The sequence below is a fragment of the Crocuta crocuta genome, unplaced genomic scaffold (assembly GCF_008692635.1).
Source record: "Crocuta crocuta isolate KB4526 unplaced genomic scaffold, BGI_CrCroc_1.0 scaffold337, whole genome shotgun sequence".
Lineage (NCBI taxonomy): Eukaryota > Metazoa > Chordata > Mammalia > Carnivora > Hyaenidae > Crocuta > Crocuta crocuta.
Window position 1 is genome coordinate 5,267,244 of NW_027528873.1, and position 13,840 is coordinate 5,281,083.

At 34.5% G+C, this 13,840-nt stretch overlaps 1 protein-coding gene across 2 annotated transcripts in view; it reads left to right on the plus strand.

Moving 5' to 3' along the window:
* U2SURP (U2 snRNP associated SURP domain containing) overlaps positions 1–10,631 on the plus strand; it is a 55,110-nt gene extending 44,479 nt beyond the window's left edge. For both annotated transcript variants that reach the window (XM_077756730.1, XM_077756731.1), the window contains 4 exons: positions 370–480; positions 2,982–3,100; positions 5,083–5,259; positions 6,427–10,631. In XM_077756730.1, coding sequence (XP_077612856.1) covers positions 370–480; positions 2,982–3,100; positions 5,083–5,259; positions 6,427–6,565 — 546 coding nt within the window. In that variant the 3' untranslated portion in view covers positions 6,566–10,631. The remainder of the gene's footprint in view (positions 1–369; positions 481–2,981; positions 3,101–5,082; positions 5,260–6,426) is intronic.
* Positions 10,632–13,840: the final 3,209 nt, after the last annotated feature.

The window sequence follows — 13,840 nt, forward strand, 5'->3', positions numbered from 1 at the left end:
AGCACCCTTGCCTCTCACATTTGGGGAGCCAGATAGCAAATTTATTATCGTTGTGTTGAGATAATAAGTAGGTTCTTAAGGGCATGAACTATATATAGTTCATAGATTTTGAGTCCTCTCATGTGCTGTGCAGAGAGCATGTGGGCCCACGCCTGATTCCTTGAATCCTGCATGGTTAGGCTTCAGATAAGGGAGCTTTATGTTCATGTTATATTTTGACTGAGTCCCAATCAGTTACTGCTTGCTGTGTTTATATTTTTCCTTTTTACACACTTATTTCAAAGGAAAAAAAAATTTTTAGAGGACCAAAGCACTGCTTGAAAGCTATAGTGATGAAAAGATTTATTTTTAAAATGTCTTATTTCACAGCTCAAAGTTATGAAGTTTCAGGATGAATTGGAATCTGGAAAAAGACCTAAAAAACCAGGCCAGAGCTTTCAGGAGCAAGTAGAACACTACAGAGATAAACTTCTTCAACGAGTAAGGATAAGTGTACTCAGTAATATGTATTTTCCAAAGTAATTTGTTTGATTACCTAGAATTTTGGTACGTTGGTATACTAAAGGAAAAGTATATCTCAGATTCTGTCCTTTGATGTGCAAATGCTGAATACTGGTAGGAACATTAGAAATTGATGTTGTATAATCATTTCAACTTAGAAAAGGTCCTGAGAGAGATAGTGCACCATTTTATTCTGGATATGCTGTCTGTGGACTAGAAAATCTGCTAAGAGCATGCTTTGAAAGGTGGAAGACATTATATGAAGTGCCAACATTTGTGACAGTAAAACACCAACAACCCTCAGAAGTGGCACAAAGATGAAGATCGAGTTAGAGTTGGGAAAGTTCATTTAGGACTCCTTTTTGATTGTTTCCAAAGAAGGACACCAAGTGGTAGCATGCCTCATTGGTGAATTCAGAGTACATAAAAATTTGTGGCAGTATACAGAGAATTTAGAATAAGAAAGTCCATTTGTTAATTGTTGAAAGAACCCAGGAATTTTATTGGGACTGCTATTAAATTTTACTATATCTTGACTATCATTGTAGAAAAGACTACATATAGAGAAAGAGATAAGAAAAAGCTAGACTAGAAGGCTACAATTTAGACTCACTAAAGCTATTTATGGAGAACCAGTGACAGGAGCAGCACTATGGTAAAGTAGCTTTGGCACCACATAGACCTGTGCACTTCTGGGGCCGCTTTTTGCTGTGTGCTACCAGCCAAGTCCCTGAGGCCTGCTTTTCTCTGGAAATTAGGTTGATTAGTCCTAATTTTGTAGGATTGTGAGATAATAGCTACAGTTACTTTTTAATTGGATTAAATTGTTCAGAATATTTTAAGTATTTTCACTAGTTTGATTTTCTATAAAATTATCAATCAGGAAAATATATCCTGCAGATTACCAGAGGAAGACAGTGTTGTCAGCATCATTATTTTTTAAATTAATTTTTTAAATCTTTATTTTTGAGAAAGAGACAGAGTGCAAGTAGGGGAGGAACAGAGAGACAGGGAGACACAGAATCCAAAGCAGGCTCTGGGTCTGAGCTGTCAGCACAGAGCCCAACTTGGGGCTTGAACCCACAAACCATGAATTCATGACCTGAACTGAAGTTGGATGCTTAACCAGCTGAGCCACCAGGCATCCCTTCAGCGTTACTTTTTAAATCTGTACTCTATGTTGTATTTCGAAAAAAGAAAAATGAGATTTTTAAAAAGACATTATCTGTACCCTGAGAGTCTCTTTGGAGTTGATGGCAGGGATTTGAATTTCACTGAAGACTATACTTTGAGATACTCACTGGTCCTGATGGTAGTAATACATGTATTATCATTTTAATCTCTCTGCATTCCATGATTGTAACTGGAGAGAAGGATGTGTTTCTTGAAGTTATATACTGATGGTCAGCAGACTCATCACGTCATCATAAATAAGCTTATTGGAACATAGCCATGATACTGTTATCTATGGTGGCTTTTGGACTGTCATGACAGAGTTGAATACTTGGGACAGAGACTCTTTGTGGCCCATAGAGCAGAAACTATTCATTGTTTTGGCTCTTTACAGAAAATGTTTGCAACATCTGGTATAGGCTTTGTATCAGCTACCAGGTAGCTTTCTTGTTGCATAGAAATTGTAGAGAAATTAAATTCCTGTTAATGAAGAGCTAAGTTGGCTTTGTGGGTTCATTGTTTGTAGCCACTCCCTTATTTTATCAACAGAAACCATAACTTCAAGTGAGAAGTGGAAGTAGTAGCAGTGGGGATAAGCACATAGACCATCCTTCTGGTTTATATAAAGTCATGTAGTCCGTTTGTACTTTTATAAGTTATTTAAAATTTGCAGTATAAATGGTACTTGTTACTAATTAAGATTTTCTGATGAACAATTATTATGAATAGCTATATTTCCTTTTAAGCGCATTGCTTGGAAAGAGCTCTCTTGATTAAATCAACTTGCTATAGGATTGCTGCTGACTATTGTAGCCTAAGATGGAAAGGGCAGTCTGTTGTTCCTTTTTCCAATTTTTTTTTTTTTTTTTTTTTAAGTGGAGGGACAGAGGGAGTAGTTAAGAGCACTGGTTTTAGAGTTTAGATTCAGATCCTGACTTCCCCATCCTATGTGACTATAAGCATGATACTTACCCTTTCTGAGTTTCATATTTCATCTATAGAATGAGGGTGATAGTAATATTTCTATTTTCTGTTTTGAAGTATTACATGAAATGGTATATGGCAAGTTGTTTAGTAATTGGTCTATGGTAGGGACTCAAACCATTTAGCTGCTGTCACTGGTATTACTATTTTCACTCAGTGTAAGAAGAAATGGCTACTTTTCCTGGAAGAGTGGGTATTTTTTAAAAAATAGGATTGTACCTTCAGTAGTGATTTCAAAAGTAGTTAAAATATTATTGCATAAATGAGATTAACCCAGATTGGTATTTTTTAATGATTATTCTTTCTTTAAAAAAATAAAACAGGAGAAAGAGAAGGAATTAGAAAGAGAACGAGAGAGAGATAAAAAGGATAAAGAAAAATTGGAATCTCGATCCAAAGACAAGAAGGAGAAAGATGAATGTACTCCAACAAGGAAAGAAAGGTATAACGTTTCTCACTCAGTACCTATAGTTGGTTTCAAGTTTTTGAATGATGTTTCATTTTATAATGTTTTCATCACCGATGCCAACAAACTAGAAAAGTACTTTTTCATCATAAACATGTTTGGCTCCTGGCTGCAGGAGGCAGAATTAGCTGAGAAATGGGGCAGTTAGTTGGCACTTGTCTTAGTTAACTAGGATATCATCCCTTTACATGGGTCGTATGGTACCTTAACCTTAGTTAAGTGCAAGAATTCAGTTACCGTATTAGGTATCAAACCTAAGGCTTAAATAACTACACAGCTTGCTATATCTTGCTTGTTGCCTCTGGTATAAGCATTTCTTCTGAGTTGAGGCCGCTGCCTTTGAAAATTTGAATCTCCCAATCCTGTCTAAAAGCAGTTTGTGTACATGGACCGTGGGGACTTGCTCCTCACTTTAAGTCTTCATTCTAATCAAAATCAGTTCTTTTAGTTTTTATTTTACTTTTCAGAGTTCCTTAATCTCATTTAATAGAGAAAATTAGTTTACAGAACTGAGATTTTTCTTTTTTTTTTTTTTAATTTTTTTTTTAATGTTTTATTTATGTCTAGGAGCGAGAGAGAGAGACAGCGTGAGCAGGGGAGGGTCAGAGAGAGAGGGAGTCACAGACTCTGAAACAGGCTCCAGGCTCTGAGCTGGCAGTCAGCACTGAGCCCGACGCGGGGCTCGAACCCACAAACCGCGAGATCATGACCTAAGCGAAAGTCGGACGCTTAACCGACTAAGCCACCCAGGCGCCCCAGAACTGAGATTTTTCTAATAAAAAGCAAGTGAATACAAATAAAAAAATTCATAGTTACTCTACAGATAGTTACAAATAACATAGGTATACTAATTGGTTCAATGCTAAAGTTACCATTTGTTTGTCTTGTATTTATTATTTTGATATACTTTTTGATTCATAGAAAAGTTGCAAGGATAGTATAAAGAGTTCCCAGATATCCTTCATGTGCATCCTCCAAACACTGAAATATTTCTACTTTTGCTTTATTTTGTTTTCCTCTTCCTTTCCTCTCCTCCCAAGCATTTAAGAGTAACTTGCCAACGTGATGCCCCATTTTCTTACATAACCACAATAAAAGTTTTAAGATTGGAGAACTAACATTAAAATGACACTATTATTTGGGGCATTTGATGGCTCAGTTGGTTAAGTTTCTGATTTCTTGGTTTTGGCTCAAGTCATGATCTCATGGTTTTAGGGCTCAAGCCCTGCTCAAAATAAGTAAACTTTAAAAATGAGAATAAATGAATAAATAAAAAATTTTAAAAACTCTTATCCAATCAGAGACCTTAATGAAATTTTATCCATTGTCCCAATGTCTTATAGCAAAAGAAAATCCAATTTAGTTGAGTTCAGTTCCTGTTTTGATCAACCTGAATTTTAATTTTTTATTTCTTTTAATTTTATTTAAATCCACACTAGTTAACATCTAGTGTATTGATGGTTTCAGGAGCAGAATTTAGTGATTCATCACTTGTATCTAACCACCCAGTGCTCCTCCCAGCAAATGCCCTCCTTAAAGCGCATCACCCATTTAGCCCATCCCCCTACCCACCTCCCCTCCAGCAGCCCTTGGTTTGTTCTCTGTATTTAAGAGTCTCTTATGATTTGTCTCCCTCTCTGTTTTTATCTTATTTTTCCTACCCTTCCTCAATGTTTATCTGTTTTGTTTCTTAAATTCCACATATGAGTGAAATTATATGACATTTATCTTTCTCTGACTGATTTCACTTAGCATAATACACCCTAGTTCCATCCATGTTGATGAGCCTATCTTTAAGATGTTCTTTATAAAGCGCTTTGAATGTTGTTGGAAAGTAACATTAAGTGAAAATAAAGTTAGTGTAAACTGATAGGAATAAATAGTTAATTCAGTAGAAGGAAAATGAATACTTGATCCTTTGTTCACTTATGCAATGTTTTGGGGGCTTTGTTCCATAGGAAGAGGCGACACAGCACATCCCCTAGCCCATCTCGAAGTAGCAGTGGTAGACGAGTGAAATCCCCTTCACCCAAATCGGAGCGATCAGAGCGTTCAGAAAGATCTCATAAAGAGAGCTCACGGTCCAGGTCATCTCACAAAGATTCTCCTAGAGATGTTAGCAAAAAGGCCAAAAGGTAAATGCAAGTTGTTTTTGGTAATATTTCAAGTGCCAGTTTCCTTGTCATTTTACCAGCTTTTGAAAATAATTTGGCTGGCAGCCATTTTTTTTAAAGGGTGTTAGAAAACCAGAGAAGTATACTTTCATTTTAGATTATTCCTTCCCACCTCCCCACCCCAGTCTAATCATGATTTAGAGCATAAGAGGGCTTCCAACAAGTAAAGACCAGCCAGGAATTTTAAACATTACACCCAGTGTTTTCTGTGGACCAGGGATAGCTGCTTTACTTTTCTTTGTGTTCTTCAGTTTCTATAGAACATTCTTTGATTTTGTCAAGGCTCAGAGAAAAATACATTATCCCCTCCCTCCTGCCCCTGCATCTTATTAGCAAGTTCTTGGGTAGAGACTTGTGGAATTAAATACCATTCTTCAGTGTAATTTAGTGTGTTACTTACTTTTTTCCTTGCAGTTCTAGATAAATGGTTAAGAAATGTTTTATTCATCTGGTATTACATAGTGGAATTTTCCTGAGAACTAAAACTTCTTTATATTCTAAAATTTTATTATTGTAGCCATTTTTAGTTAATTCTTTATAAAATAGATAAGTTTCTCCTTTTTCCTAAGTGGTACTTGCATGTATATAAAGTATATTTATTTGTTTTGGTAATCTTCATGAACTGCATGTACAGAATTATGGTGTGTTACATGATTTCCTTGAATGATATGCAATAGTTGATACTTTTCTTTCAAGAAGATAGGCTGCAGAGCTTCTGTGCTTTAAAAATTGTGTGAATGATTTTTAGATGCCATTTTGAACTTTATCTTGTAGATTTAGAGGTTCAGACTTTGGGGGGTGTATATCAGTAACCTGGGGAGCTTGTTAAAAATGCAAACTCTCAGTCCTTATCTCTTGGGATTTTGATTAAATAGAGCAGTGGTGGGGCTCAGGATTTTGTCTTCGTAACCAAGTATACCAGTGATAATCATGGGTGCTGTGCACAGGAGGTGCAAACTTGTATGTATGTGTGTTTCTGTAAAGTAGGCAAAGTGTAAATTTGGGAAGTTTGCAACCTGTTTTATTTCTGACTTTGAGCTCTGTTAAAGATCATTTTAGGTAACTGAAGGGATGGTCCATTTTGATCACGTGAGTACTTTGATAAATTGTTTTTATTTGTTTCCGCAGATCACCATCTGGTTCCAGGACACCTAAAAGGTCTAGGCGATCACGGTCTAGATCCCCTAAAAAGTCAGGGAAGAAATCCAGATCCCAGTCCCGATCTCCACACAGGTCTCATAAAAAGTCAAAGAAAAACAAACACTGACATAAATCTTTAAGATGCTGTCACTTATTGGAAATGCAATTTTGTTTTGTGCCTGAATGGTCTGTTTTTTTTTAAAAAAAAACAAAAACAAAAAATCAAATGAAAGAGCATTCCTGGATTTTTTGTTTATTTGTTTGTGAATGCATGTGTAAACTCATGAGTAACTGCATCTGTAGACCTGTCATTGTTTTATATTGTATAAATTACTTTCATTGTGGCTGTTTCTCAAGATGAAATTTTTATTGTGCTAATGAATTTCATCAGAAATGTGTATAATGGATCTGCTGGCAGTAGTAGTATTTTGTTTTAGGATGTTGTGACTTAGCAAAAATAATACAGATGTCTTCCCCCCTTTTGTAGCTTTGACAATTTGAATTAGATTTCAAATAAAATCTGAACAGAAAACTATAATGTTGTTTTTTTGCCCTGTTGGTGATATCAAGTCCCTTAAAGTCCTACTAAGTGAGTTTAGCACTTCTGTTGTGTTTCTTAAACTTAATGCACTTTATAAGCTCCATTGTTCAAGTAGCTAAAGTTTTATATTTACTAAGATGACTGAAAATTAAGGGACCTGAGACTCCTATTTAGTGGGCTTGCCAACCAACTTCGATAAGGTTATCATGGATAATACTTGTACTCAGAGATCAAAAGACTACGTAGTGGTGGCATGGTCTTTTTTGTTAATGGAATGCCTGGCTAAAATATTTTTTTCTCTTATCAAAGAAGCAATACGATTTCAGTATACTCAGCCTATGTCCTGAGCAACTACTTGTTTTTAGGGGAAAATTAAATCTCCATCTTTTGATTCATCTTCTATCATGAAAGAAGTTTATTTATAAAAGAAATTTTCTAACAAGAGTTGGCCATAGAAGTTTTTTTGTATGATAAATGCCCTTTTATATAGCCCTCTGTAGATTACCTTTCAAATGCTCGTATTCATATATTTCTACAAAGTTCTGTTTAAAGCACCTTAGTTTTTGTTTTGTTTTTTTTAAGAATTGAATTTTAGGTTTAGCTTTAGGTAAAACTTAAAATAGTTTTCAGGAAACTTAACATCCAATAGTTTGTAAATTCAAGGTGCAAAAAGTTGATTTAAATAATTTGCAGAGTTAAAAATCTATATACAATGGGAATAATTGCTACAGTATGAGGAAGAAATAAGGAAACTTGTGTAATGTTGATCATAATATTGCTATAGGTATAATATAATAAAGGGTTATGTAGACTTGAACTGACACTACTATTTGTGAATTTTTAGTTTTTCATTTAGACACTATATGTAGTGGTTTGATATTTTCCCCCTTCATAGAGTAGAAAACTGTTCTAATAATGGATTGTTTTGCATTAGATTTTAAAACTGTAGTTTCAAGTTGTCTTACTGTTGCCTAGTTATAAAATAAAATAAGCTATACCAATGATTTGAGGAGTAGGTATATTAGCTGAGCAGCGAGGTGTGCTAGTTCCAAACTGGGCAAACTTACAACAGCTTTAGAAATGAGCCAATTAGGTTGTTTTACTTAATGGTTCTTATCAACATGCAATATTGCTTGAAAGCTATTCCCTTAGAGTTCACTTCACTCTTCTGTTTGTCCATAATGTTAGGGAATGTTAATTCCTAAATGTTGCTCAGAATAATTAAACATGAACATTTGGTGCTGGTTTTTAAAAACCTACAAATATAGCCATTTTTAAAGTAACACGTTTTTTTCTCCTCTGTTCATTGCCTGGGAGAAGGGAGTTTTATATTTTGCTTTTCTCTGCAAATATAACAATAATGATTTGGGCATTCCATTATTAGTTGGTATCTAGTACAGGCTTATAAATAACTAGTCAGATAATGGTTTTCTCAGCTAAGTTCCAAGGAATACTTATTTCTTTCTCTTAAAAAAAAAACAACCCTGGAGAAGTAGGAGTGAGTAGAAATTGTTAGGTCAGTTTTGGGTGCTTATTTGTAATAGTTTTCCTACTGCAATGGAATTTGGCAGTTCCCTTAATTTGGATCCAGATACAATGAATATCCTTCTGGGTGTGTTGGGGGAGGGGATTGCTTAGGCTTGATACAATATGTATTCTGTAAAGTTTGCTAAATGTGCGTATTAGATTGTATTGGACTTTTTTTTTTCTGTAATTGCAAATAGTATTGTTACGTAGGTTATTTCCAATTTTACTTAATGAGAAAATATCTAGAGTAAGCCTGTTCTTCATGGATTCTATGAAAGTTTAATAGGATCAGAAATTGGTAAATTGTAAGGGGGGGAGATAGTTTACCATTTTTTTAATAGCATATTATTCATCTGTTTCCTATGTAAAGAACACTTCATTAGATAGCAGAATTTCTGCAGGTTGACTAAAATGTTCATGGAACGGCTTTCTAGTTACAGGAGATACACTGTTTCTGGTCTGTAATAGATGGTTATTATGCTCTATCATAGCTACAAGTAAGAGGAAATCTTGTTACCTCCTCTTTTTATAAAGAAGATCCTACATTTCTTACAAAGGCTTAAACTCTTTACCTTCAATCCTAACATTTACACACAGGGATTTCTTGCCACTTTAATACCATTTAATCTCCTTCTCCTACACTGAGAGAAAACAAACAAATAAATGGTGGTCTATTTCTTACCAAAGAAAGACCCGTGATTGAAAAGGATCATGTTTGTGAATCTTTTCTTTGACGTTGTATTTCCTTATTACCATTAGCAAGCATATGGGCATTTCTAAACTGTAAGATGTTGTGAAGTTAGAGACTATAAAGAACTAAAACAACAAAAAGCCCTGACCCAAAAGAATGCTCTTATGATGCTCAGAACATTTTTGGCTTTTCTGCTAAAGTTTGCAGAAATTACTATATGCTGACCTAATTTTTCTTTATTGCAGACCTTTCCTGTGAGCTCACCCTGAGAGTTTTATCCCAATTAAAGAATCTCAGAAGAAATACTTGCTTATGACTTCTGTATTTTATCCCCACATTTTAACAGTCTTGAAAATATTTTTAAGAAGTTCCAATCATGATTTAACTGTATGAGACATGTTCTCTACACATTTGCCTTGGTGATCATACAGATTGTGAAAAGCTTTATGGCCATGATAATAGTCTATCATTATGATTATTTAAAAAATGAGAGCAAATAAATCGCTGTATTGCCAAAGTGACTTAGGCTATTCTGATGACCACAACAGTGTGATTTCTTCAACAGAGAAGGTTGTTTCAAAAATAAATAGTAATACTTTTCTAAGACTGTACATTTACGAAATAAAAGCTTTTTTTCTTTGTTGTTTTCCTCTTCCACTTTAATGGAAAAACTAATTACAGGAAATTCAGTGCAGATAGTAATGAAGACACTAGTATAAGTTTAAAAACACATGACTGTAAAAACTCACAAAGTGCTTCATATTTCACATGTAGGTTTTAGGCAAATTTTAGAGGGTATTTCATTTGTTGTCATTTTGGCTTTTTTTCTTTATTTTTGTTGTCAACTTCCCAGGACTCAGAAAGTACACAAATACAAATCCCAGGGGAAGTGTTGTGATGCTAGACTAAAAGGTGGGAATGCGCTGCTGTTCGGAGTGAGCCATGTTCCATTGTTGAGACTTAAACGCCTCAGTGTTTATTCAGTACCACCTCATGGAGCTTCAGTGTGAATGGGTTATGTGTATAACTGATTATTTATATAGTTTTGTAGATCTATAGATAAAATGCCCTCATTCATTTTCACATGTAATTGTGCTTGGAATATTTGTTTTACCCTTTTACTTCAACAGGCTCTTGTACGTTACATCTCTGCCGATTTGAAATATCAGGAAAGACAATTTTTCAGGAATGAGAATAATATAGTTGAAATCAGCTCAGCTGAAATATTTTATAGCAAGACCATTTCTTTTGGGTGAACTGATACCATAATTTAGTTACTCTTGATGTAAGGATTAAGTTTATTGTGGAGCTGCTTTCCGGACTGTCACTTTATAGTTTTTCTACATAAAGATTATATAGTTGCAAAGGTTGTGGAATTTCCTTTTATTGTTGTTTTTAGACATTAATTACTTTAATAAAAATACATTGTTTTCATAGCAGACTTTAGCCTGTTCATGTAATTTTAACCATGTAGTTTTTCTAATGCAAGCTCAGTAAACCATACCTGGTTTTCAACAACTTTCTCACAAGTGAAATCAGTGATGTGTCCCATTTATCAGTTGTAGCTAAAATGTTACATCTTACATGTTTAAAGTATAATAAAATATTTTTATGCTAGATGATTCTCTTGATTAGGAAATCTTATTGTTGGTTCCCCTTGCTTTGAAGAGTTATTTTGTTCATTTTATTTCACTAGGGAAAATTTCAAACAAATAAAAAAAAGTAGAATGGACATCCCAAGTATCACCTTGTTAGTATGTATCTCTGATTGAATGTTTTGTTTTTATTTATTTTATTTTATTTTATTTTTTTAATTTTTTTAATGCTTTATTTCTAGGAGAGAGAGAGAGACAGCGTGAGCAGGGGAGGGTCAGAGAGAGAGGGAGTCACAGACTGAAACAGGCTTCAGGCTCTGAGCTGGCAGTCAGCACAGAGCCCGACGCGGGGCTCAAACCCACGAACCGCGAGATCATGACCTAAGTGAAAGTCGGACGCTTAACCGACTAAGCCACCCAGGCGCCCCGTGAATGTTTTGTTTTTAAAACAGTGTAATCACAGTATCATTATTGCATTAAAAATCCATTCGTTTTTCTTAAGACTTAAAAATTTTTAATTTTAAAATACTCATAACAAAATTTACCATCTTAACAATTTTTAGGTGTATAATCAGTGTTAAGTGTATTCACATTGTGCAAGCAATTTCCATAACTTTTCATTTTACAAAATTGAAAACAGAACAATTAACAATTCATCTCCTCCCCACACCCCAACTATTTTCTTTTTATTTCTGGGAGTATGATTACTCCAGATACCTCAAATAAGTGGAGTCATACAGTACTTGTCCTTTTGTGACTGGGATAACCACTTAGCGTAATGTCCTCAAGATTCATCCATGTGGTAGCATGTATATTGTTTTAAAACCTGCTGCTGCTTTAAAGTTTCTCTCCTTACAGAACTTGAAAAGGATTTTCCCCAAATGACATGTTATTAGCATTTTCTATTTTAAGTAAAAACTTGAAAACAAAGTCATAACAAGTATATATGCCAACTACTCCACACCACTTTCTTTACCTTTTTTACCACTTTTTGTGCCGTGTTCTTTTTAATGGTTATGTATAATTTCACATCAGCATTTCATAGGATGGGCTACAAAATAGATTTCGAGGCAAGCCATGTGATTTTAAAATTGTAGTGTATTAATGGTAATTACCATACTCATGCTTTTTTTTTTTTTTTGTAGTTTTATTTATTGCCTGCTGAAAAGGAAACTGAAACTTTGGCACATAGTTAACGTAGTGTTTGGATTAGATATTCATTTGCCACGAAGAAAAAAACTCGATTCTCATTTCTTTTATTTTGCCCTAAGAAAACACAGAGCTTCAAACTGTTTAGAGTAAGGAACTTGCTTTTGAATTTTTTAATGAGATGTGGCCTGGCCTAGTGTGGAAGGGGAGGAAGAGTCTGAGCTATGGCTCTAGCTGTGTGATATTTTGGAATCTAATTTTCTCACTTACAAAATGGGTACTAATCTTGGGTGTTTATTGTAAGGGTGAAATCACATGTAAATCACTGACACATAGTTGTCATCCAGTGGTATTTAAAATTAACCATATTCCTGAAAACTAATGATGGTTACATCTTTTAATTAAAAATAGAGTAATACTATAATTCTATAGCACTGTACTAATACATTTTATAAACTTATATTGGGGATATCTTGGTTTATTACACACTGAATATCTGTATATACTCTGCCCCAGTCTTACAGATGACATTTAATTCTTAGTATTTTTATTAACTTGATTTTTAAAAATACTTTTTATTAGTTGTCATTTATTATTGTAGAATTCCATGACAAAAGTTTCTGGGAGGAAACCCATAAAGGAAGATCTAAGTGTGAACAACTTAAATAGGGTATATGGGGAAGGAACACAGAGAACAGTATGAAATATGATGAAGCACTGGAATTTTTGTTCAAGTTCAGAGTAAAAAAAGATCACATTACCAGAACAGAGCAGCAAGCAATGTGGGAATTTTCACAAGATGAATGGACAAAGTGGACAGAGAAGAGTATCCTGAGAGAAGACTAAGGTTAGTGATGTGGGGAGAATTGAACTCTTGTATTTTGTGTATATTTGTGTGTTACAGTTGGTATTATCAGATTATGCAGAAGGAAGTAATGTCCCCTAAAAATACCTTAGACTGAAGAGCTGTAGTAATGTCCTCAAGACATTTGTAAAACTCTTAAAAGAGTTTTTGTGACTGCACAAACACGAATCTGGAGGAGCAAAACTTTGATTCAATACACTATTTGATCCTCCATAAAGAGGAAGCATTGAAATTGAAAAGAATAAGCACCTCTCTATATGTTGACTACCTTAGCAGCTAAACAGTCCTATTCCATGAAGTGCTATTAGATGATTTTTCTTGTTTCAGCATATTTTGTTTTATGGCATTGCAATAGCCATTGGGTGTGAGCAGTTTATTAAGAACATTAAGGAAAATGAGTTTCAAATGGTTTTTGGCCATGCTAATATTGTATTAAAAAAATCTGTCTAACTGTTCACTTAACTTCTGGAAAAGTAAACTATTTGGGTCTAATATAGGCCTTTGTCACAGGATGTAGTGAGGTATCAAAACTCAAATGGTGATGTAAGTAGATTTCTTATCTATATTCTCCAATCACAACATTCAGCTAATGTGAATGTCAATTCTAAATTTCAAAATCACATGTGTACTCTCGGGTGCTCTTTCATTGGGTGCTTATCCACAACTTCTGATATATCCCATCTTATTTTAAGAATGTGTCCTCCCTGGAAAAATCTGCAGCATGTCCAACTCTGTGCCAAGTACTGTATATGTGCCACCAAGCAGAAATATCACTCAAGTACTTCTTAAGAGGCATCAACTTCTAAAAATACTGGTTTAATTCTGAGTTGATTGCCCTGAAAGCATGTTTTGCTTTACTTAAACTGCAGGTGTATGTTAGAGAAAGTCTTAAAGCAGGAAAGACTACTTGATCTGTTTACTTGTTTTTTTCTCCTGACTCAATGTGGAAATTGTCAAAACCTCTCAGAATATTCTTTATTTGCATGTACTTTGTAATGAAACCTAGTGTATTCTTAACTTCATTGTATAATAAA